Here is a 26,798-nt window from a genome sequence, read left to right as displayed (position 1 = left end):
CACTCTTTATCAAACACATAACATATCACACTTCACATTAACCCTTTTTGTTGCCATGACGTCTTCAGTCACTTACCACACTTACACCAACTATTGATGTTGATAAAACATTAGACATATTTTCTAATATTGCTTTTGAATCCCTTTCATCTACGCTGGATAGGTTTTAATGGGTATGTGTGACATCTGTTAGAACACGTACTGCAAACCTGTGAATGTGGCCATAGAGCAGAGTGCTGCCAACGAAAGAGCAGCTGTCACTCTCGTGGACCTTGCCCATCTCTGCTTATCTGAATGACTGGTATTTAACATTATATATCCCATTGGTAGCCATTTTAAAGAGAACCTGTCATTAGGGTCAAGCATTATAAACTAAAGGTATGTGCATAATGGCGCTGTGCTGCTGACTTACCTTGCCGGTACCAGCCTGGTTATTTTTTAATCATCGCTAGAAGTTTGGGTGGAATATGTTGATAGAGCATTGGTGGAGACCTCTGGTGTGGGACTGTGAGTAGCGTCTTCATCTGTGCCATGGCCCCTCAGCTACCTCTGGTGTAAGTATCTTCATACTGTTTAAAATTCTGTGCCGGCGCCTGCCTAGCCACAGGCGGCCCTTCAGTAAAATGGCACTGGTTTCTTATTTCATGCGTGCTATTAATTTATGGAAAAAAGCAAATAAATTTAAAGAATGTTACTCTTTAAAGTTTGGCTATTGTACTGATTTGTTCATCTGGGGGTGTCACCAGTAGCATAACTAGAGTCCAGTGGGCCCCGGTGCAAAATCTGGACCAGCCCCCCTGCATGTTGGTTAGATGTATGGGCCATTATAGCCTTCTAAATCCTATAAAGACATATGTGTTTCCCCCCCTTCATTATGTAGTAATATCTCCCATTCCACGTATGTGTCCCATCCTGGGATTCTTCCCACCTTCCTCCGATCCCACAACATGCAGAGTCCTCTTCTGTTGCCGGTGCAAAGACTGGCAGCTGATATCAGCATGCCTGCTATGGTGACGCATGGCATCACTGCCATGCACCGCCAATGCCTGGCTCATTGACGTCAGTTGCCGGCCTCTGACTAGCCAATGGCATGTATTGTGGAGGGTCTCTGAGTTGCAATACAGTTGAGCTGGATGACATGTGCGCCGGCGGGTCCCCCCTCTTGCAACAGCAGGGTGCGTAAAAAACCCATCACATATATGAGCAATGTTATTCTTGTATCTCCTGAAAGAGTCATTACTCAGCTAAACTTTAAACTACAAATCTACCTAGTTTTAAGATAATACATACCCCCCTCCATTATCACCGCGTAACTAGACATAATGAACTATTGATATTCATTAGTGATTTTTTTTTGAGGTTGAGTAAGATAAATTATATCTTTTATCAAACGTTTACTGGTACCACTGGAATGATTAGCTTTACAAACATGAATCCCTTGTCGACTGACGTTGCTGGACGGATTAATAAAACAACGTGACCAGTGTGAATTATAAGCCTGGTGGCCCACCACTTAATGTGACCAGCAGTGGTCACTTGCTACGGATTAAAGATTAAGAACAATCGGTGCCGCTGTTTACAAGGAAAGAACAAACGAGCCTTTCTTGTAAGAATAGAAAATCTCTCATGGTCAGAAGGCTGTAGAATAATTACGGGCTGCTTAGACAAAAGCTCGATTGGGCTACGTGTTCCCCCTCTATAAGAAAGGCAAATGTGTCCACTAGAATTCATAGGCGACCCTACGGGTGGAGGACATCTCCGCCAGACAAATATCACCCAACGTCTGAGGACCCTCAGAATGTCATTGAGCTGTTGTTTTTCCAACCTTACGCTCTCGATACAAGAGTATTAACCCCGACACCCGGAACCATTTATTGTGATTTCCTTTTATTACTTGGATTTACAATTATCTTGAAGGCTTTGATAATGGCAGAAGAAGCTCAGGCGCCTGAATATAACGGGACTGAAAATCCTGAAATAATACCGGTGCAGATAACCGATGTGGTCGATCAGATGGATTTAGCCATCGTCTGTGATACAAACCAACGCGATTCAGTCTTTACAAGTGGAAGTCCCGAGGACAAACTTACTGCTACACCATCTTTGGACCTAAAAGACAGAAATGACGAAGGTAGAGTATCTGGGTCTATAGAGAATGTCTTCAATAGAATGCTTCATATATTATACTTCAACCATGTCCATGTCTTATGGAGCGTCAATACAGTGTCCTTCTAGCATAGGTTTAATTAGTATGTGAGGGGTTGTCGGGGACATTTTTTATTTTACTTCAATGTACGGTATGTATTCTGGACTAAAAATCATTTTTGCAATTGGGTTCAAAATTTTGCACCATTTGGCTTTTACAGGTTATTATATTTCAGTGCTCATTCAACTTGGGTGTGGTCTGTGGTCATTCATCAGCTGAAAGGAGCTCAGAAAAAGGCAGATAAAAGAGTAAAAATACCCTCCCAGGCTCACTGACTGATCCTCAGTTAACTCATTCTACAGCCAGAAATAGACAGTACAACATGGAGGTTATAGAAGGCAAACGGTGCAACATTTTTGCTGAAACCCAAATGCAAAAATTATTTTTTTGCTCCCAGTTACATGCATTTAAATAAGAAAAAAATGTCCCCAATGTTGGACAACCCTCAGTTGATTTTATTGAATGGTTATATATTAAGCAATATTTTTTATTCTATATATTAATCAAGCTACGGTAAGTATGCACCACAAATCCTAGTGCAAACCGAGACTCTTAAGACTGAAGCCATGTCACTATTAATTGAATGACTTGTAAAGTACAACTTTTGTATTCTTGCATTTTTTAAAAAAAAGTTTTTATCCCCACTATTTTTTTGTGGCAGAGTTTATCTCTGAAAATAATGAAAATATTTTTTTTTTTTGCCACTTTACTAAATTTAGACAGCATAAAAGTAGATGAGAAAAGCAGATATTGTATTCCTAACTAAGAGCATACTCCATTAATTAGTCTGGCGCTGTTTGCAACTTCTTTGAGACGTCCATTGCTTTCTAGTCACTTCCCAACTGTTAATTAGGTGTAAAAAGTGTGTAAAACACACAGTAATAAGGCACATGGATGGGTCATATTCAGGCACATGGATGGGTCATATTAAGGCACATGGATGGGTCATATTCAGGCACATGGATGGGTCATATTAAGGCACATGGATGGGTCATATTCAGGAAAATTCTTCTAATTCAATACCCCCCACCCCATAGTGTTAAAGGGGTATTTTGGTTAGAACAAGTAATCATTTATCCATAGGACAAGCTGTTTTGTTGCCCAAGTTATGGGTTTTATGGACAACCCATTCCATATATCTTAAAGATGTTGTCCGGTCTTAAGCTACAAGTCTGCAGTCACTCTATGTGACTGCAGATTTGCGAGTCCTCACATTGTGCACCCTGCGCGCTGGGAGGATCCTCCGGTGCCGGCGCTGAGAGCGGGTGGTCATAATACTGCAAGTATTCGATTTCAATACTTCTAGTTGTATTCAGACTAGACTATTTCCGGACTCACTCAATACACTTGCATTGAGAGGCCGTGCCCATCTAGTTGGCATGTGACCATAGGCATGAAAATCACATACGTGCGGCCATGCAACCACCGCCAGCACTGGAGAATCCCGATAGTGCGCACAATGTGAGAATTCACAAGTCTGCAGTCTTATTGACTGATTGCAGACTTGTAGCTTAGATCAGACAACCCCTGGACTTGGGATACTTCTGCAACATGTGTCTGGATTGTCACAAGTCCCATTCAGATTTATAGGACATACTGAGAATTTGCCTTTCAGGCATTGATAAACATTATCAGGCTTGGTAGTATTTTTTCAGTCCATGCCTTATCAATTGTATAGTTACTACCATGTGACAGAACGGCCGGTGGTGCGGAGCTCACTGATACCGGCACGGTCCTGTAATTGGAACCACCTTTTCCCGTAGATCCGTTGACAATTCTTTTGCTTTCCCCATGATTCACTATCCAAAAACGTCAGTGGCTGGATGAAAGATGCAAGAGTCTGTCTGGGTCCCAGAAATTCACTCAGCTTTTATGCACACACACTGATTACAAGCAAACAGGTCACAGGTGAGGATTAGTGATGAGCGAGTGTGCTTGTTACTCGAGATTTCTGAGCATGATCGGGTGGTCTCCGAGTATCTTGGGCGTGCTTGTAGATTATGCTTGTGTCCCCGCAGCTGCATGATTTCCAGCTGTTAGACAACCTGAACACATGAGGGATTGCCTTGCCTGTTTTTTAAGGAATCCCCACATGTATTCAGGCTGACTAGCAGCCACATATCATGCAGCCGCAGCAACTCAAACATAATCTACAAGCATGCCCAAGATACTCGGAGAACACCCGAGCATGCTCAGAAATCTCAAGTAACGAGCACACTCGCCCATCACTAGTGAGCATGTTACCTTTAGTAGCCATTCAAACCCATATGTGTCAACCTCTGTGCATGTAATCAGGCCAAAAGCCAAAATCACCTGGGTATGTGAACTTTTGGTCAGGGTCATTTGGATGTTTTGAGTTGTCATTAGGATTTAAAAAGATAAAACACAGTAGTTTGACCATAAATGGCTTCACCCAACCACTAACCATGAGTGGAGAAAAAGTTTTGGTGTTATCATTCATATTCTCTGAAAAAAAAGGCCAAAAAAGCAAAAATTCTGCCGGGGGTATGTAAACTTTTGAGCACAACTGTATGTCAGTATTTCTAAAAAGGTTCTTTTTTTTCTTAAAAATATCAGTCAATAAGCCATGCCTGTTATTACACAGACCCATCACAACAACCCCTATCATTAATTGTAAATTTGTGTATGTCATGTTTTTTCACTATTATTATAAAATTTCTAATCCAAATATATGGAAACCGATGCGACCTTTTTTCCTATACACAGCCGTATAATGGAAGAGGGCCTGTCAGATCTCTTCAATATTTGTTTCAGTAAATACCTGTATAATAGTAACAATGATATTTCAATTCCAGAGTATTTCTTTTATACCGCTGTGTTGCGTTCCTCTGTTATTCCTTTTAGAAGGTTATAAATAAATTGACAACTGGGCGTTACCAGATAGGTGTGTGCCCCTACAAGGACACTGTCCTATTAGTGCTCACTGTGAAAGGCCACACCCCTTTGCAAGGAGAATGTTAACACCGAGTTGTCATAGGTCCTATTTAATACTTTGGATACTTGAGCCACCAGGGGATCCTCTTCAATTTTTATTTTTGCATTTTATATGTACATGCGAAAGAACATTAGAAATCCTGTGCCTGGCCTCCATGGAGTTTTAATGAGAGCCACAGAGCAGATGAAAGAGCCTCACATACAATCCTCCTTCAACAATTTTTCACCATTGTTTCTTACAAAACAACAGAACAAAGACCCGTTTTAGACTTCTTGACCACTGCTTTGTTTCCAATGAAAATAAAATCAGTGTTCGAAAACAACTCCCAATATCTCAGTTTCCGGCATTCTGCAGGGTAAAATCACAGCTAATTTTGAGAGAATATATATATGCAATAGGTGAAATAAGTATTGAATACGCCACCAATTTTCTAAGTAAATATATTTCTAAAAACGCTATTGACATGAAATTCCCAGATGTCGGTAACAACACGTCCAATCCACACAAGAAAAAAAATCAAACCGCAGAAACTCATAAAGTAAGTTATGTGTAATAATGAGAAATGTACAGGGAAAACGTATTGGACACATGAAAAAAGAGAGGTGCAAAAAGTCATGGAAGGTTATCATGACACCAGATGAAATCTATCAGTAGTTAGAAAGCAATCCTGCCATTTAATGAAAAAAATATATACTGGATCAACTGATGGACTATAAAAAGGTATCTCATTACCATCATTACCAAGGTGCCTCACAAGAAACATCTCATAATGGGTAAAGCCAGTGATGTCTCAAGACCTTTGTATCCTTATTGTTGCAAAACATACTGATAGCGTTGACAAAAGAGTCAAAAGAGTCTAAACTACTGAAGATTTTAGTGAACAATGTTGGGTCCATAATCCAGTAGTTGAAAGAACATAATTTTGCTATAAACCAGCCACGAACAGTTGCTTCCCACAAGATTTCAGAGGAGTGAAAAGAATTATCAGAAGAGTTGTCCCTGTCCAAGAACCAAGGACAACCTTTGAGCAAAGAAAAAAAATCGGAAAGACAAATAGCGCAATAGGGTCTTATCTGGAAAATAGCTGCTTTAGATCCATAATGCAGAGAAAGAAGGAAATAAGTGGGTTAAAATTCGATCTGCCAGTGGCCCAGAGATGAGCAGGAGACAGGAGAAGAAATGCGGTTTATTAATCAACACACTACATCACACTTCGTCATCAGTGCAAACCACAATGATCAAGGACCACCTGTGGAGAGCTACCCAAAGACCTGGAATTAGCAGGTACAATTGTTTAATAGAAAACGGTAAGTAATGCATTCAACCTCCATAATCTGTATACACGCTCACCACACAACCTCCATAGCCTGTATACACGCTCACCACACAACCTCCATAGCCTGTATACACGCTCACCACACAACCTCCATAGCCTGTATACATGCTCACCACACAACCTCCATAGCCTGTATACACGCTCATCACACAACCTCCATAGCCTGTATACACGCTCACCACACAACCTCCATAATCTGTATACACACTCACCACACAACCTCCATAGCCTGTATACACACTCACCACACAACCTCCATAGCCTGTATACACGCTCACCACACAACCTCCATAGCCTGTATACACGCTCACCACACAACCTCCATAACCTGTATACACGCTCACCACACAACCTCCATAGCCTGTATACACGCTCACCACACAACCTCCATAGCCTGTATACACGCTCACCACACAACCTCCATAGCCTGTATACACGCTCACCACACAACCTCCATAGCCTGTATACACGCTCACCACAAACTCAAAAAACGCAAGAGAAGAGCTGGGAGAAAGCACAAGAAATCAACAGGGAGTTACCACTCGATACAGAAGGAAATACAAGCAATAAACAATGATAATGTGATAAATTTATCTTCTCAGTCTCTTACCAAAGACCAACTGGATGTATTAGCTTTGGGCTTGAATTTTGCACCGGATTCTGATTTTGATCTTTTTTTGACAATTCTAGACATTAATAAATTCATAAGAAACCTCACCTTAAAAAGACATTTTTTCTTGGAAAAGGATGTATCAAAACGAACAAATACAACTCCTATAGAAGTGAACGAGTTTGAAGGTTTGGAATTCAGAGAACAAGTAGCATTAAATTGTTTATTAAAATTATCCAAAGATCAACAAGAAGAAACTACTACTGATAGATGCAACTCCTCTGAAAATTTTACAACGAAAAATCCTTACTTCTATCCTCTACAATCTCGAGTAGAATGTATGGATAAATTCCAGGAACTAATTGAAAAGGATCTAAAGAACCTCAAAGATGGCTGGAATAAGACTAATTGTAACAATCTATCCCGAAGACAACGTAGAGCTCTTAATGAACTTAAAAATATGAAAAATATCATCATAAAAAAAAGTGATAAAGGAGGTCTCATAGTTATTCTTAATGAACAAGATTATAAAGATAAAATGTTTGATCTCTTATCTGATACTTCAACTTATGAGAAACTTCCAAATAATCCAACTAATAATATTAATGCTAAAATTGCTAAAATTATAGAAGAGGGTATTAGTCTATCAGTCATTGACAAGAAACAGGCTGACTATATATATGTACAATTTCCTAAATTACCCATTATGTATGGGCTACCCAAAGTACATAAAAGTGACGGCATACCAGCTATGCGTCCTATAGTGTCGGGTATTGGATCCATGACAGAACATTTATGTGAATGGGTGGATTCATTACTGAAGCCTTTAGTCAGCAAATTACCAGGTTATATAAAGGATTCAAAAGAGGTTCTAAAAACACTGAGTAGTTGGAGATGGAAACAAAATTACACTTGGCTTAGTTGCGACGTTGTGTCTTTATACACAAGTATTCCACACAATGTGGCCATGGAAGCACTTCAATTCCATCTTACTGAGTCCGGGCAATTTTCCCAAGATCTCGTAAATTTTACGTTGCAGGTTTCTTTTTTTTTAATGAAGAATAATATATTTTTTCTTTTGATAGACAAATTTATGTACAAAAGTCGGGAGTTCCGATGGGTGCCAAATACTCCCCCTCCTTAGCGAATTTGACTATGGCATATTGGGAACAAAAATTTATTTACTCAGTTAATAACCCTTTTTTGGACCACATCTCCTGGTATGGCAGATACATCGATGACACCCTCATTATTTGGGGGGGCGATGTGTCTGCCATACCGGGATTTGTGGACTATATTAATGCCAATGATTTTGGGATTGGATTCACGTTTGTTTCTGATCCACATAAAATTTCCTTTTTGGACCTTGAGCTATCTGGGCATGTGAATGAAAATATTGTTAGCAAGACACATGTAAAACCAATTAGTGGTAATGCAATTCTCCACGCTACTAGCAGCCACCCAGCACATACAATCAAAGCGATACCAACTGGGGAATATACAAGATTAAAACGTAACTGTAGCAGAGAAGATCGTTGGGTACAGCCGGGACCAGCTGCTTCGAAAGCATCACCAAACCAGGGATTCAAGCTTCAGGAGGCTAATTTGCATATTCCAGGTGCCTTCTGGGAGAAGCGAAGTCTCCCTAAGCTAGAAGATCGTTGGGTACAGCCGGGACCAGCTGCTTCGAAAGCATCACCAAACCAGGGATTCAAGCTTCAGGAGGCTAATTTGCATATTCCAGGTGCCTTCTGGGAGAAGCGAAGTCTCCCTAAGCTAGAAGATCGTTGGGTACAGCCGGGACCAGCTGCTTCGAAAGCATCACCAAACCAGGGATTCAAGCTTCAGGAGGCTAATTTGCATATTCCAGGTGCCTTCTGGGAGAAGCGAAGTCTCCCTAAGCTAGAAGATCGTTGGGTACAGCCGGGACCAGCTGCTTCGAAAGCATCACCAAACCAGGGATTCAAGCTTCAGGAGGCTAATTTGCATATTCCAGGTGCCTTCTGGGAGAAGCGAAGTCTCCCTAAGCTAGAAGATCGTTGGGTACAGCCGGGACCAGCTGCTTCGAAAGCATCACCAAACCAGGGATTCAAGCTTCAGGAGGCTAATTTGCATATTCCAGGTGCCTTCTGGGAGAAGCGAAGTCTCCCTAAGCTAGAAGATCGTTGGGTACAGCCGGGACCAGCTGCTTCGAAAGCATCACCAAACCAGGGATTCAAGCTTCAGGAGGCTAATTTGCATATTCCAGGTGCCTTCTGGGAGAAGCGAAGTCTCCCTAAGCTAGAAGATCGTTGGGTACAGCCGGGACCAGCTGCTTCGAAAGCATCACCAAACCGCGCGCCTTACGGCGCGCGAATTTTTGCCTGTAGGACATTATTGCAAGAGAGCTTGGCTGAGTAGATTACACAAGAAGGAAAACACACAGCAAGTCAGCAGGATCTAGGAGCAACATGGCAGATGTGACAACCTACATGGTGAGCTGCAGCATGTGCTACATGTTCACAGATTGACCAGAAGAAGAATCCAATTTCACCTGTCAGAAGTGTAGACTAGTGGCCCTTTTAGAAGAAAAGGTGCGGGGTCTGGAAGAAAGAATAGCAACTTTGAAACTCATCAAAGAGAATGAAGACTTTCTAGACAGAACAGAAGCATCTCTACTGGTCACAGAAGGTGCAAAAAGTGTCAGAGAACCTCCAAAAGCAGATGAGTGGAAGCATGTGACCAAAAGAAGCAAGAAGACCATGGAGAAATCACCAACCACACAACTGAAGAACCGATATCAAATCTTTGTAGAGGATGAAGATGGCACACCTAAGAATGAAGCAATACCAGCAAGCAAAAAAGAAAAGGGCACACAGCAACAAGTGACAGCAAAAAGTACAGCCAAGAAGCAACGAAGAGTGGTGGTGGTGGGAGACTCACTACTGAGAGGCACAGAAGCAGCCATCTGCAGACCGGACATAACTGCAAGAGAAGTATGCTGCCTTCCAGGTGCGATGATCAAGGATGTGACCGATAGGATACCAAAGCTCTTCAGCTCCAAGGACGTCCACCCATTTCTTCTGATACATGTTGGCACCAATGACACGGCAAGGAAGGACCTACCGACAATCTGCAAGGACTTTGAAGAGTTGGGGAAGAAAGTAAAGGAACTGGATGCACAGGTAGTTTTTTCTTCTATCCTTCCAGTAGACGGGCATGGCACCAGGAGATGGAACAGGATCCTTGATGCAAACAACTGGCTAAGACGATGGTGCAGACAACAAGGATTTGGATTCCTGGACCACGGTGTGAATTACTGGTATGATGGACTCCTCGCCAGAGACGGACTACACCTCAACAAACCTGGGAAACACACATTCGCCAGAAGACTCGCTACACTCATCAGGAGGGCGTTAAACTAGAAGAAGAGGGGACGGGAAGAAAAACATTAGACTCGAACAAAGACAACCCAGGAAAACATACTCAGAAGGGAGGTAAGAACATTTCTAAAACAATCCACAGTGAGGAGATTGGAACAAAACAAAATCCTCTAAACTGCATGCTCGCAAACGCCAGAAGCCTGACAAACAAGATGGAAGAACTAGAAGCAGAAATATCTACAGGTAACTTTGACATAGTGGGAATAACCGAGACATGGTTAGATGAAAGCTATGACTGGGCAGTTAACTTACAGGGTTACAGTCTGTTTAGAAAGGATCGTAAAAATCGGAGAGGAGGAGGGGTTTGTCTCTATGTAAAGTCTTGTCTAAAGTCCACTTTAAGGGAGGATATTAGCGAAGGGAATGAGGATGTCGAGTCCATATGGGTTGAAATTCATGGAGGGAAAAATGGTAACAAAATTCTCATTGGGGTCTGTTACAAACCCCCAAATATAACAGAAACCATGGAAAGTCTACTTCTAAAGCAGATAGATGAAGCTGCAACCCATAATGAGGTCCTGGTTATGGGGGACTTTAACTACCCGGATATTAACTGGGAAACAGAAACCTGTGAAACCCATAAAGGCAACAGGTTTCTGCTAATAACCAAGAAAAATTATCTTTCACAATTGGTGCAGAATCCAACCAGAGGAGCAGCACTTTTAGACCTAATACTATCTAATAGACCTGACAGAATAACAAATCTGCAGGTGGTTGGGCATTTAGGAAATAGCGACCACAATATTGTGCAGTTTCACCTGTCTTTCACTAGGGGGACTTGTCAGGGAGTCACAAAAACATTGAACTTTAGGAAGGCAAAGTTTGAACAGCTTAGAGATGCCCTTAATCTGGTAGACTGGGACAATATCCTCAGAAATGAGAATACAGATAATAAATGGGAAATGTTTAAGAACATCCTAAATAGGCAGTGTAAGCGGTTTATACCTTGTGGGAATAAAAGGACTAGAAATAGGAAAAACCCAATGTGGCTAAACAAAGAAGTAAGACAGGCAATTAACAGTAAAAAGAAAGCATTTGCACTACTAAAGCAGGATGGCACCATTGAAGCTCTAAAAAACTATAGGGAGAAAAATACTTTATCTAAAAAACTAATTAAAGCTGCCAAAAAGGAAACAGAGAAGCACATTGCTAAGGAGAGTAAAACTAATCCCAAACTGTTCTTCAACTATATCAATAGTAAAAGAATAAAAACTGAAAATGTAGGCCCCTTAAAAAATAGTGAGGAAAGAATGGTTGTAGATGACGAGGAAAAAGCTAACATATTAAACACCTTCTTCTCCACGGTATTCACGGTGGAAAATGAAATGCTAGGTGAAATCCCAAGAAACAATGAAAACCCTATATTAAGGGTCACCAATCTAACCCAAGAAGAGGTGCGAAACCGGCTAAATAAGATTAAAATAGATAAATCTCCGGGTCCGGATGGCATACACCCACGAGTACTAAGAGAACTAAGTAATGTAATAGATAAACCATTATTTCTTATTTTTAGTGACTCTATAGCGACAGGGTCTGTTCCGCAGGACTGGCGCATAGCAAATGTGGTGCCAATATTCAAAAAGGGCTCTAAAAGTGAACCTGGAAATTATAGGCCAGTAAGTCTAACCTCTATTGTTGGTAAAATATTTGAAGGGTTTCTGAGGGATGTTATTCTGGATTATCTCAATGAGAATAACTGTTTAACTCCATATCAGCATGGGTTTATGAGAAATCGCTCCTGTCAAACCAATCTAATCAGTTTTTATGAAGAGGTAAGCTATAGGCTGGACCACGGTGAGTCATTGGACGTGGTATATCTCGATTTTTCCAAAGCGTTTGATACCGTGCCGCACAAGAGGTTGGTACACAAAATGAGAATGCTTGGTCTGGGGGAAAATGTGTGTAAATGGGTTAGTAACTGGCTTAGTGATAGAAAGCAGAGAGTGGTTATAAATGGTATAGTCTCTAACTGGGTCGCTGTGACCAGTGGGGTACCGCAGGGGTCAGTATTGGGACCTGTTCTCTTCAACATATTCATTAATGATCTGGTAGAAGGTTTACACAGTAAAATATCGATATTTGCAGATGATACAAAACTATGTAAAGCAGTTAATACAAGAGAAGATAGTATTCTGCTACAGATGGATCTGGATAAGTTGGAAACTTGGGCTGAAAGGTGGCAGATGAGGTTTAACAATGATAAATGTAAGGTTATACACATGGGAAGAGGGAATCAATATCACCATTACACACTGAACGGGAAACCACTGGGTAAATCTGACAGGGAGAAGGACTTGGGGATCCTAGTTAATGATAAACTTACCTGGAGCAGCCAGTGCCAGGCAGCAGCTGCCAAGGCAAACAGGATCATGGGGTGCATTAAAAGAGGTCTGGATACACATGATGAGAGCATTATACTGCCTCTGTACAAATCCCTAGTTAGACCGCACATGGAGTACTGTGTCCAGTTTTGGGCACCGGTGCTCAGGAAGGATATAATGGAACTAGAGAGAGTACAAAGGAGGGCAACAAAATTAATAAAGGGGATGGGAGAACTACAATACCCAGATAGATTAGCGAAATTAGGATTATTTAGTCTAGAAAAAAGACGACTGAGGGGCGATCTAATAACCATGTATAAGTATATAAGGGGACAATACAAATATCTCGCTGAGGATCTGTTTATACCAAGGAAGGTGACGGGCACAAGGGGGCATTCTTTGCGTCTGGAGGAGAGAAGGTTTTTCCACCAACATAGAAGAGGATTCTTTACTGTTAGGGCAGTGAGAATCTGGAATTGCTTGCCTGAGGAGGTGGTGATGGCGAACTCAGTCGAGGGGTTCAAGAGAGGCCTGGATGTCTTCCTGGAGCAGAACAATATTGTATCATACAATTATTAGGTTCTGTAGAAGGACGTAGATCTGGGTATTTATTATAATGGAATATAGGCTGAACTGGATGGACAAATGTCTTTTTTCGGCCTTACTAACTATGTTACTATGTTACTATGTTACTAATTGATAGGGATAGTGAATTTGAGAGCTTAAGAAACAGATTGAGAGCTCGAAAATATCCACAGTGGTCACTAGATAGAGCTAATGCTATAGTTAATAAGAAAACGAGGGAAAACTTGTTGGTCTCTGACAGGGTTAATAACACGCATGTCACCAAGTATGAAAATAAGCCATATGTTTCTTTAAAATTTAGTCCTCAATTTGACTCTATTAGAGACATTATCAATAAAAGATTACCTATCTTACATGAGGATTCCACGCTGATGCATATTCTTAAGGATGGCGTTAGCGTGGTGTCCAGAAGAGCCCAAACTATAGGGGATTCTATCGCTCCTAGTGCTCCTTCGGCGAGCTGTAAATCCAGAACCTGGCTCGACTACAAGGGATTTTTCAGATGCGGTACCGCTGCGTGTAGCACTTGTGCACACGCACATTTGGGAAATACGTTTCAGAACTCCGAAAATACAAATAAATACAATATCAAAAGTTTCATAAATTGCCATTCTAGGAATGTGGTTTATAAGATAGATTGTATAACCTGTGGAATCTCCTATGTAGGTTGTACCTCGAGAAAATTAAAAACACGGGTCACCGAACATTTGAGGGATGTGAACAAATTGAATATACCTAATAGAAACATCTCTATGGTGTCAAAGCATTTTGGTATAGTGCACGGTGGTGATGTATCCAATCTTAGAGTACATGGCATTGAAGTAGTATATCCACATAATCGTGGTGGAGATATAAAAAGACGCCTTTTAACTAGAGAGGCATTTTGGATATATAATTTAAACACCCGTTTTCCCGCAGGTTTAAACAAAAGAAATGAAATATTATATCATTATTGCTGATGTTTTAATTGTTTTGCATTTAACTTGTGTTTTATTTAGTTACTTGTTATATGTCTCTGTTATATATGTTTAGGACCTTTCCGGATTCATCACGTGTTCATTTGGAATTGTGTAATTGGTTAATGCTAGGTATATTTAGACCTTGTTATCCGGTTTATCCTAAGGCATGAGTAAGATCCTTTTGGATCGAAACGCGTAGCCGAGACTATCGCTTTCATCCACCTGTCCACTATGTGCGTTGGATTACCATTTTTAATTTGGATTAATAAAGACTTTCACCTTTTTATTGGAGCTGGAGTTCCCATTCATCTCTTCTATTTGCATTCGCTTGGCGTCTTTGGTCAGGACGGACTTTCGTGCTCTATATCTGGTGGTCTGGTCGGTGAGCTGGCTGCGGCTTCTAGCCGTTTTTCCTTCTTGTGTTATATTTCACCACACAACCTCTATAGCCTCTATACACGCTCACCACACAACCTCCATAGCCTGTATACACGCTCACCACACAACCTCCATAGCCTGTATACACGCTCACCACACAACCTCCATAGCCTATATACATGCTCACCACACAACCTCCATAGCCTGTATACACGCTCACCACACAACCTCCATAGCCTGTATACACGCTCACCACACAACCTCCATAGCCTGTATACACGCTCACCACACAACCTCCATAGCCTGTATACACGCTCACCACACAACCTCCATAGCCTGTATACACGCTCACCACACAACCTCCATAGCCTGTATACACGCTCACCACACAACCTCCATAGCCTCTATACACGCTCACCACACAACCTCCATAGCCTGTATACACGCTCACCACACAACCTCCATAGCCTGTATACACGCTCACCACACAACCTCCATAGCCTGTATACACGCTGACCACACAACCTCCATAGTCTGTATACACGCTCACCACACAACCTCCATAGCCTCTATACACGCTCACCACACAACCTCCATAGTCTGTATACACGCTCACCACACAACCTCCATAGCCTGTATACACACTCACCACACAACCTCCATAGCCTCTATACACGCTCACCACACAACCTCCATAGCCTGTATACACGCTCACCACACAACCTCCATAGCCTGTATACACGCTCACCACACAACCTCCATAGCCTGTATACACGCTCACCACACAACCTCCATAGCCTCTATACACGCTCACCACACAACCTCCATAGCCTCTATACACGCTCACCACACAACCTCCATAGCCTCTATACACGCTCACCACACAACCTCCATAGCCTGTATACACGCTCACCACACAACCTCAATAGCCTGTATACACACTCACCACACAACCTCCATAGCCTCTATACACGCTCACCACACAACCTCCATAGCCTGTATACACGCTCACCACACAACCTCCATAGCCTGTATACACGCTCACCACACAACCTCCATAGCCTGTATACACGCTCACCACACAACCTCCATAGCCTGTATACACGCTCACCACACAACCTCCATAGCCTCTATACACGCTCACCACACAACCTCCATAGCCTCTATACACGCTCACCACACAACCTCCATAGCCTGTATACACGCTCACCACACAACCTCCATAGCCTGTATACACGCTCACCACACAACCTCAATAGCCTGTATACACGCTCACCACACAACCTCCATAGCCTCTATACACGCTCACCACACAACCTCCATAGCCTGTATACACGCTCACCACACAACCTCCATAGCCTGTATACACGCTCACCACATAACCTCCATAGCCTGTATACACGCTCACCACACAACCTCCATAGCCTGTATACACGCTCACCACACAACCTCCATAGCCTGTATACACGCTCACCACACAACCTCAATAGCCTGTATACACGCTCACCACAAAACCTCCATAGCCTGTATACACGCTCACCACACAACCTCCATAGCCTGTATACACGCTCACCACACAACCTCCATAGCCTGTATACACGCTCACCACACAACCTCCATAGCCTGTATACACGCTCACCACACAACCTCCATAGCCTATATACATGCTCACCACACAACCTCCATAGCCTGTATACACGCTCACCACACAACCTCCATAGCCTGTATACACGCTCACCACACAACCTCCATAGCCTGTATACACGCTCACCACACAACCTCCATAGCCTGTATACACGCTCACCACACAACCGCCATAGCCTCTATACACGCTCACCACACAACCTCCATAGCTTGTATGCACGCTCACCACACAACCTCCATAGTCTGTATACACGCTCACCACACAACCTCCATAGCCTATATACACGCTCACCACACAACCTCCATAGCCTGTATACACGCTCACCACACAACCTTCATAGCCTGTATACACGCTCACCACACAACCTCCATAGCCTATATACATGCTCACCACACAACCTCCATAGCCTGTATACACGCTCACCACACAACCTTCATAGCCTGTATACACGCTCACCACACAACCTCCATAGCCTGTATACACGCTCACCACACAACCTCCATAGCCTGTATACACGCTCACCACATAACCTCCATAGCCTGTATACACGCTCACCACACAACCTCCATAGCCTGTATACACGCTCACCACACAACCTCCATAGCCTGTATACACGCTCACCACACAACCTCAATAGCCTGTATACACGCTCACCACACAACCTCCATAGCCTGTATACACGCTCACCACACAACCTCCATAGCCTGTATACACGCTCACCACACAACCTCCATAGCCTGTATACACGCTCACCACACAACCTCCATAGCCTGTATACACGCTCACCACACAACCTCCATAGCCTATATACACGCTCACCACACAACCTCCATAGCCTGTATACACGCTCACCACACAACCTCCATAGCCTATATACATGCTCACCACACAACCTCCATAGCCTGTATACACACTCACCACACAACCTCCATAGCCTGTATACACGCTCACCACACAACCTCCATAGCCTGTATACACGCTCACCACACAACCTCCATAGCCTGTATACACGCTCACCACACAACCGCCATAGCCTCTATACACGCTCACCACACAACCTCCATAGCTTGTATGCACGCTCACCACACAACCTCCATAGTCTGTATACACGCTCACCACACAACCTCCATAGCCTATATACACGCTCACCACACAACCTCCATAGCCTGTATACACGCTCACCACACAACCTTCATAGCCTGTATACACGCTCACCACACAACCTCCATAGCCTATATACACGCTCACCACACAACCTCCATAGCCTCTATACACGCTCACCACACAACCTTCATAGCCTGTATACACGCTCACCACACAATCTCCATAGCCTGTATACACGCTCACCACACAACCTCCATAGCCTGTATACATGCTCACCACACAATCTCCATAGCCTGTATACACGCTCACCACACAATCTCCATAGCCTGTATACACGCTCACCACACAACCTCCGTAGTCTATAACAACATAGTAGACAACTGGAGCAGAAACGAATGGCTGGCACACGATTAGGATATGTGGTGCTAGTGAATGGGACTGGAGATCCCATAAGCATAGAAAGTCAAAAATCACTGCACTCTTTGACCAGAAAGGGTTTGCTTCAAGTGACAACAGTTTATTCATAGGTGAAGAGCGACAGGTAATAACGACGTTTCGGCCACAACGTGGCCTTGATCACAGTGTCGCCCTAAATTGATATATCAATGGTCGTACTTGTAAGTTCCCGTCAGGGAGAAAGGTAAATTGAGGGATATGTTCAGATGGAACATCACAGGGAAATTTACAGAAGCTGATAAGGAATAGGCTTACCACCTGAAATGTGATCAGTATTAGAGGAAGTGGAGTAGCCTGAATTCATTAGACGCTTTAAAATGAGGATCAAGGTAACCATGTGTGGCAAACCACTCAATTTATAAGGCACGGTCCGGCGGGAGTCGCGATGTGTAGAGAAGTGTGGCTACAGGAGACGACGTCGGTGGTATAGTGGGAATGCTAGAGGACTTGCGTCTGGGAGAGAAGTGATGTTCCAAGAGTGCAGTGATTTTTGACTTTCAACAGAGTAGACAAGGCAGCCCATGACCAGACAGGCCCTTCTGGCATTTGCCAGAATTTGTAGATGGCCAGTCAGGCCCTGGCCTATATGCACGCTCACCATGCAAAACTCCATTGATGGACAAAAAACATGATCAAGTGTGTTTAAAGTTTGCTGAACAACATTTAGACAAGCATTTAAAATACTGGGAGAATATAGTCTAGTCAGATGAGACCAAAATTGAACTCTTTGAATGCCATAACAAACACCATGTTTGGAGGCTAAAAGGTACTGCATATCACCCCTAAAACCACGGCACCAACAGAGAAGTTTGGAGGTAGGAACATCATGGTGTGGGGCTGCTTTTCAGCATATAGCACTGTCAAACCTTAAGTGATTAAAGATTACAGATGTACAGAGACATTCTTGATAAGACATCAACCAGGATTATAAAGGTTAAATGAGGGTGGTCATTTTGACAAGATAATGATCCCAAACACACAGCCACGGAAACTGGCAATTGGTTTCTGAGAGAAAAAATAAAGGTCTTAGAATGGCCCAGCAATCACCGGACCTGTACCCGAAAGAGAATTTATGGAAGGAACTAAAGCTTAGAGTTCATAGAAGGAGTCCATGGAAGCTTCAGGATGGTTAAAGTGTGTGTGTAAGAATGGGCCAAAATAACACCTGAGCGATGCCTGCGACTAGTTTCTCAACACAGGAGGCTTCTTGAAGCTTCATCACCAATAAAGGCTTTTGTACGACATATTATATACATTTCAGTCAGCGTTTTCAATACTTTTACCCTGTGTTATTTCTCATTTTTATGCAGAAAATGAGGAATACGACAGTTCAGAGTTCATACTGCCCAAGGTTCAAAGGGGCAGTCACACACAAAGTTACAGAATGAATACGGTTTATTGTGTAAATGCGTCCAAAACTCTTCATCACGACCAAAGCCACAATGAGTGGCTGCCCCTTTTTTGAGATAGAAATGTAATTTATATAACTTTTCATGGCTGGGTGTCTGACCAGCTGGGCCGCAGTCATGTTCAGCCATATTTACATTGAGGTCGTCAGACACTAGGTGAAGTTTTATCATTAGAGACTAGGACCGTCCTGATTTGGCACACCTTGTCACGGTTGGATGGCTTTTATGTTTTTTTGATCAAAAACAGTGTTTACTAAGTACCCTATGTTATTTATATGTACTATTACTATTTGCTTGCTTACAGCAGGGTATAGGCTCATTTTGTTTCTATCTTAGCTTTTGTCTGTTAAATGGCCACAGTGTGAATGTGCTTGTATACATTGCATGTACAGTGGGTAAAATAAGTATTTGATTCACTTCCAATTTGGCAAGTTTTCCCACCTACACAGAATGGAGGGATCTCTAATTTTAATCATAGGTAACATAGTAACATAGTAACATAGTAACATAGTTAGTAAGGCCGAAAAAAGACATTTGTCCATCCAGTTCAGCCTATATTCCATCATAATAAATACCCAGATCTACGTCCTTCTACAGAACCTAATAATTGTATGATACAATATTGTTCTGCTCCAGGAAGACATCCAGGCCTCTCTTGAACCCCTCGACTGAGTTCGCCATCACCACCTCCTCAGGCAAGCAATTCCAGATTCTCACTGCCCTAACAGTAAAGAATCCTCTTCTATGTTGGTGGAAAAACCTTCTCTCCTCCAGACGCAAAGAATGCCCCCTTGTGCCCGTCACCTTCCTTGGTATAAACAGATCCTCAGCGAGATATTTGTATTGTCCCCTTATATACTTATACATGGTTATTAGATCGCCCCTCAGTCGTCTTTTTTCTAGACTAAATAATCCTAATTTCGCTAATCTATCTGGGTATTGTAGTTCTCCCATCCCCTTTATTAATTTTGTTGCCCTCCTTTGTACTCTCTCTAGTTCCATTATATCCTTCCTGAGCACCGGTGCCCAAAACTGGACACAGTACTCCATGTGCGGTCTAACTAGGGATTTGTACAGAGGCAGTATAATGCTCTCATCATGTGTATCCAGACCTCTTTTAATGCACCCCATGATCCTGTTTGCCTTGGCAGCTGCTGCCTGGCACTGGCTGCTCCAGGTAAGTTTATCATTAACTAGGATCCCCAAGTCCTTCTCCCTGTCAGATTTACCCAGTGGTTTCCCGTTCAGTGTGTAATGGTGATATTGATTCCCTCTTCCCATGTGTATAACCTTACATTTATCATTGTTAAACCTCATCTGCCACCTTTCAGCCCAAGTTTCCAACTTATCCAGATCCATCTGTAGCAGAATACTATCTTCTCTTGTATTAACTGCTTTACATAGTTTTGTATCATCTGCAAATATCGATATTTTACTGTGTAAACCTTCTACCAGATCATTAATGAATATGTTGAAGAGAACAGGTCCCAATACTGACCCCTGTGGTACCCCACTGGTCACAGCGACCCAGTTAGAGACTATACCATTTATAACCACCCTCTGCTTTCTATCACTAAGCCAGTTACTAACCCATTTACACACATTTTCCCCCAGACCAAGCATTCTCATTTTGTGTACCAACCTCTTGTGCGGCACGGTATCAAACGCTTTGGAAAAATCGAGATATACCACGTCCAATGACTCACCGTGGTCCAGCCTATAGCTTACCTCTTCATAAAAACTGATTAGATTGGCTTGACAGGAGCGATTTCTCATAAACCCATGCTGATATGGAGTTAAACAGTTATTCTCATTGAGATAATCCAGAATAACATCCCTCAGAAGCCCTTCAAATATTTTACCAACAATAGAGGTTAGACTTACTGGCCTATAATTTCCAGGTTCACTTTTAGAGCCCTTTTTGAATATTGGCACCACATTTGCTATGCGCCAATCCTGCGGAACAGCCCCTGTCGCTATAGAGTCCCTAAAAATAAGAAATAATGGTTTATCTATTACATTACTTAGTTCTCTTAGTACTCGTGGGTGTATGCCATCCGGACTCGGAGATTTATCTATTTTAATCTTATTTAGCCGGTTTCGCACCTCTTCTTGGGTTAGATTGGTGACCCTTAATATAGGGTTTTCATTGTTTCTTGGGATTTCACCTAGCATTTCATTTTCCACCGTGAATACCGTGGAGAAGAAGGTGTTTAATATGTTAGCTTTTTCCTCGTCATCTACAACCATTCTTTCCTCACTATTTTTTAAGGGGCCTACATTTTCAGTTTTTATTCTTTTACTATTGATATAGTTGAAGAACAGTTTGGGATTAGTTTTACTCTCCTTAGCAATGTGCTTCTCTGTTTCCTTTTTGGCAGCTTTAATTAGTTTTTTAGATAAAGTATTTTTCTCCCTATAGTTTTTTAGAGCTTCAATGGTGCCATCCTGCTTTAGTAGTGCAAATGCTTTCTTTTTACTGTTAATTGCCTGTCTTACTTCTTTGTTTAGCCACATTGGGTTTTTCCTATTTCTAGTCCTTTTATTCCCACAAGGTATAAACCGCTTACACTGCCTATTTAGGATGTTCTTAAACATTTCCCATTTATTATCTGTATTCTTATTTCTGAGGATATTGTCCCAGTCTACCAGATTAAGGGCATCTCTAAGCTGTTCAAACTTTGCCTTCCTAAAGTTCAATGTTTTTGTGACTCCCTGACAAGTCCCCCTAGTGAAAGACAGGTGAAACTGCACAATATTGTGGTCGCTATTTCCTAAATGCCCAACCACCTGCAGATTTGTCTCTCTCAGTTGAAGGTACACTTCAACTGAGAGAGACAAAGTCTAAAAAGAAAAAATAGAAAATCACATAGTATGATTTTCAAACAATTAAATTGAATTCATTGCTTGAAATAAGTATTTGATCACCTACCCACCAGCAAGAATTCTGTCTCTCACAGACCTGTTCGTTTTTCTTTAAAGCGAACCTGGAAGCAAGATTTTGCTAAGTAAACTACAGGCATTCTCAGGTTGGTGCTGTTATACTGATTAAAATGATACCTGAGGTGAAGAAATCCGTCTTGTTGTTCTTGTGTAATCAGTGTAAGAGTTTTTCAGCTAATGATATGCTTGTTCTCTGGGGCTGCCTATAAGCAGAGTCTTATCTTCCTGCTCTAAGCCAGAGAAACCCAGGAACGCCCTGCCCACAGGCCGCCCCAAAGCACAGACATGTTCCTCATCATAGAGAGAGAGAGACAGACTGTGTGTGCTTTGGGGTGGCCTGTGGGCAGGACTTTCCTTGATTTCTCTGGCCTAGAGCTGGAAGATAAGACTCTGCCCACAGGCCACCCGGAGCACGGGCATCTCATTAACTGAAAACGTCTAACACTGATTACACAAGAACCACAAGATGGATTTCTTCACCCCAGGTATCATTTTAATCAGTATAACAGCAGTGACATCACAATGTCTGTAGTTTACTTAGCAAAATCCTGCTGACAGGTTCGCTTTAAGAGGCCTCCTACTCTGCACTCATTATCTGTATTAATTGCACCTGTTTGAACGTGTTACCTGTATAAAAGACACTTGTCCACACACTCAATCACACTCCAACCCCTTCACCATGGCCAAGACCAAAGAGCTGTCTAAGGACACCAGGGACAAAACTGTAGACACGCACAAGGCTGGGATGCGCTACAGGGCAATAGGCAAGCAGCTTGGTGAGAAGGCAACAACTGTTGGCACAATTATTAGAAAATAGAAGAAACACAAGATGAATGTGAATCTTCTTCCATCTGGCGCTCCATGCAAGATCTCGCCCCATGGGGTAAGGGCGATTCTGACAAAGTTCAGGAATCCGCCGAGAACTACAGGAGAGGACCTGGTCAACGACCTGTAGAGAGCTGGAACCACAGTCTCAAACATTACCGTTAGTAACACACTACGCTTCAACGGTAAAAATCCTGGAGAAATTGATGAAAATCGGACCAAATTCAAATGAAACTCTGAACAAAATATCTGATGAAACTGGGACCATTTTTGTCGTACGTGAAAAAACTGACATCTGAATGAGCCCTAATGCCGCAGAAAGATGGCTCCAGTTGTGCTAAGAAAAAATAATACCCGCATGTGCCATGTTCAAAAATTGAGGAGGATTTACATTGTCTAAATGAGAGTTGGGATTGGTAAAATATTTTGCTTAATAACCGTGGAGGAATATCACTTTTATCAGCCCATAGCTTCCACTTCCTACACAGTACGACACTGTCATTGACAAGAGTAATGGTTATAAGAAGAGCAGAGAATTTTAATAAATGATGATCCAGAATTTTTTCATGACGAATACAAACATTGCCCATAAAATACCCAATTCCTTTTTACCATGTAAGTCGGGAATCGTCAGAGACGCCTCAGATCTCCATTGTATTTTTTTTTTGCAGATCGAAAAGATGAGAATAATACTATTTTGGAAAGAGTACCAGATGTGCTGGACAACCATGAGAAAGAATTCGGAGACATCAAGGAAGACGGATATGAATCAAGAATAGGTATGGGTCTTATCTTAGGGGGAAGAATTTCCAACTGATAGTTTCCTAAATAACTTTTAAGAAAGGCATCCAACCTTCTCCTGGCCTCCTTTACAGGAGTAACAATTTCACCATCTGGTCATATACCGTAGATTCCCATGGATTGCTTTTGCAGTACAGAAATGCTATCTATATTAATGTAGATATTTTCTTTTCTTTTGACAATGTTCCTTAGACAGAACTGCACTGTCCAGTCATATATTCGGACATAGTTATCAGATTGTGATTTTTGTCCTCAATAAATAATTTTGTCACTGTAATTCACCCATTCCCATAATTGTTCGGTCACCCTACAGGGTCCATGCACGGTCTGACTATTGACTTGTATAACGAGAAAGCTATGGTCATGCTTTGCACATCTATCATTCTTCTTCTACGTTCCATGGTCATGGCTGCCTTTGCAGCAGCTGCCTGACTCTGATACTAAAGGGTTGTATTTTATAGATGGGCGGACATGCTCATCCATGGACCCTGGCCTCTACTCCGCACCACTGGACATGTCTCCCGATGGTCTCCTTGATTCCTCTTCTGGCAGGGGATGTCACATTGTCACTGCTATCAATCAGTGGCAACTTATCGGCTGGCGACTTGGCGTTAGGAGCCGGAAGAAACAAACAATCTCCTTGAATACTTTTCTAAGAGAACATCAAGACTGTGGCCAATCATTGGCTGCAACATGACATCCCCCACTGGAAGAGGAAGCAAGGAGACCAACGGAGAACACGACCTCTATAGAAGGGCGGCAGTGATTTGATAGGCGAGTATACTTCTGTCTTATAATTTTAGACCATCTTGAGCCCAGTTATAAATTAGAATTTTGTAGTGGACAATTCGTTTAAGTCTACAATCCACAAATATAACTTAGTTTGTCACCTTAAAGTCGTTCTCCAGTGATAACTGATTGACCGGTAGGGGCCCATTTGTCGAGACCTGCACCGGTCAGCAGAACCATTAATCTGTTAGAATCGATCGGCAGTGCGCATGCTCAACCGCTGTTTTATTGACTTCCTATGGGGCTGCCAAGCACTGCGCTTCTTCTGGTGGCCCCATACAGAATGAATGGAAAGGCGGTTGGTACATAGACATGACGTAGCATCCCATTCCATTGCATACTTTCGCTACACTAACTGTAAAGAATCCTTCCCCAATGTACATTGATGTTTACATGTTCATCTAAATTAGGAAACAAACACGTTCTCTTCTTTAATGATTTTCCATTTTTACACAGAAGTAGATAGTGACAAGATTCCATCTTCAAGTCCAGAAGACACAAGTAAGCAAGACAAAGATCAAGACGGGAATAAATCTGAAACACCAGATATATTGTTGTATCAGCAAAGCCACCATCCAAATGCTACTGGCACAGACAACATCCTGATTGAACCAGAGGAAGAGAATACATCCATAGAGACCGACATCGACTATGGGGATGGGTCATATGAGGAGCATGAAAATGGAAGAATGGTTAGTCCGAGTGGCAGACATCTTGACCCCGATGAAATGGCTGGAAACAGACCAGATATCTCCAGACACAGCTACTCCAGATATGACACAGTATCATACCGCAAAATCCGGAAAGGTAACACAAAGCAGAGGATTGATGAGTTTGAGTCGATGGTTAATCTGTGATATCAAGGCTGAATGCTCCACACGTTTATATACGCACCACCATATCGGCCAATAATCCTAAGTACCTTCACCCCGACGTGCCCAAATTTTACCCCAATACATCGACTGTATTCAAAGCAGGAAATAAATCAACTGTTGAACTTTTCAAAACGGTAAAAATGCACAAAAACAAAAAACAAATAGCGACGGTAACAACAAGCACCATATTGATTACCCAACGCACCATTGTCTCGAAATCTATCGACAGCTTCAACCATAACGGGATTATGAGACTCAAGGAAGTTCAGCCGCTATTCATACAGTAAACATTTCGCTTTGTAGTTTTCTAACATGAACTTCCCGTTTTGATATCTAAGGAGAACAAAGTCTATTAACCTCATTTATATAACCAGAAATTGGATGCAATATTTGTAACCCAGGTTTTGTGGTCTATGATATTATTTCCTGTTTGATTAAGTTATAAGAAGGTAGAGAAGCTTTTACGTCTGGGCTTTTACATTACATCCTTATACGTGGGCGTATAAGCTGCTTACATTTACTGTCCCTTATTAAAAAGGAGAATGCAGAATAAAATAATTAAACTATATAAATATACGTTATGTATGAATGTAATACTGATGTGCAAACGGATTAAATAAACTCCCCTGCAGCACCTGCATACAGGTTGTATAATTTCATTATCTGTGTATGTTTCTGTTTTTATGTCTTTCTCTTAAAGTCTATGGACACCATAGAAAAATGATTTTTTACATGTTAGGGGTTACTTTTAGTTTATAACCTTCATTCCTGCATTTTCTGTCCCCTGATAGGCAGTTTGCAGTTTGATCCAAGTTTCAGATAATTCTCTAGTGGGATTGTCTCTCCCAGTAATATAGGCTGGATCTGAGTTCTCGTATATTAGTTTAGATCCAATATTGTACTTTTTTCCTCTTGAAATGAACCTGTTCTCTGATTCCTGCTTCCTAAAGCATAGGCAACATGAATCAGAGCATGGTTGTACAATTGCAGACACGTTTTTCTCAGAAGAAACATACTGTAGTTTGAAGAGCCAACCGGTGACTATAGGAAGAGACATGACTAGTCCACTGCAGCCACCAGCTGGCTTCTCCCTGCACCTGCTTCAGGTCTCTTTCTATGTACACACACAATAAATAAGTCAACAAATAGGGTGGTGCAACGAGAACCCGATCAGTGGC

General features: G+C 42.1%; 1 protein-coding gene across 1 annotated transcript; it reads left to right on the top strand.

Moving 5' to 3' along the window:
* The first annotated feature begins 1,664 nt into the window (after positions 1–1,664).
* Positions 1,665–26,260, top strand: ERMN (ermin). The gene is made up of 3 exons (XM_069732965.1): positions 1,665–2,131; positions 23,827–23,934; positions 25,202–26,260. Exons 1-3 carry the CDS (start codon positions 1,927–1,929, stop codon positions 25,600–25,602), a joined length of 714 nt encoding a protein of 237 aa, XP_069589066.1. The 5' UTR covers positions 1,665–1,926; the 3' UTR covers positions 25,603–26,260.
* Positions 26,261–26,798: the final 538 nt, after the last annotated feature.

Source organism: Ranitomeya imitator, chromosome 7 (genome assembly GCF_032444005.1).
Source record: "Ranitomeya imitator isolate aRanImi1 chromosome 7, aRanImi1.pri, whole genome shotgun sequence".
Taxonomy (NCBI): domain Eukaryota; kingdom Metazoa; phylum Chordata; class Amphibia; order Anura; family Dendrobatidae; genus Ranitomeya; species Ranitomeya imitator.
This window is presented reverse-complemented; position numbering and strand designations above follow the sequence as displayed.

Bases quoted from the DNA above. Each gene is read 5' to 3' on its own strand.
- ERMN (XM_069732965.1), top strand. From the start codon at position 1,927: ATGGCAGAAGAAGCTCAGGCGCCTGAATATAACGGGACTGAAAATCCT. The intron at 2,132-23,826 runs GTAGAGTATCTG...TTTTTTTTGCAG, and splicing joins AAAAGACAGAAATGACGAAG to ATCGAAAAGATGAGAATAAT. The intron at 23,935-25,201 runs GTATGGGTCTTA...ATTTTTACACAG, and splicing joins CGGATATGAATCAAGAATAG to AAGTAGATAGTGACAAGATT.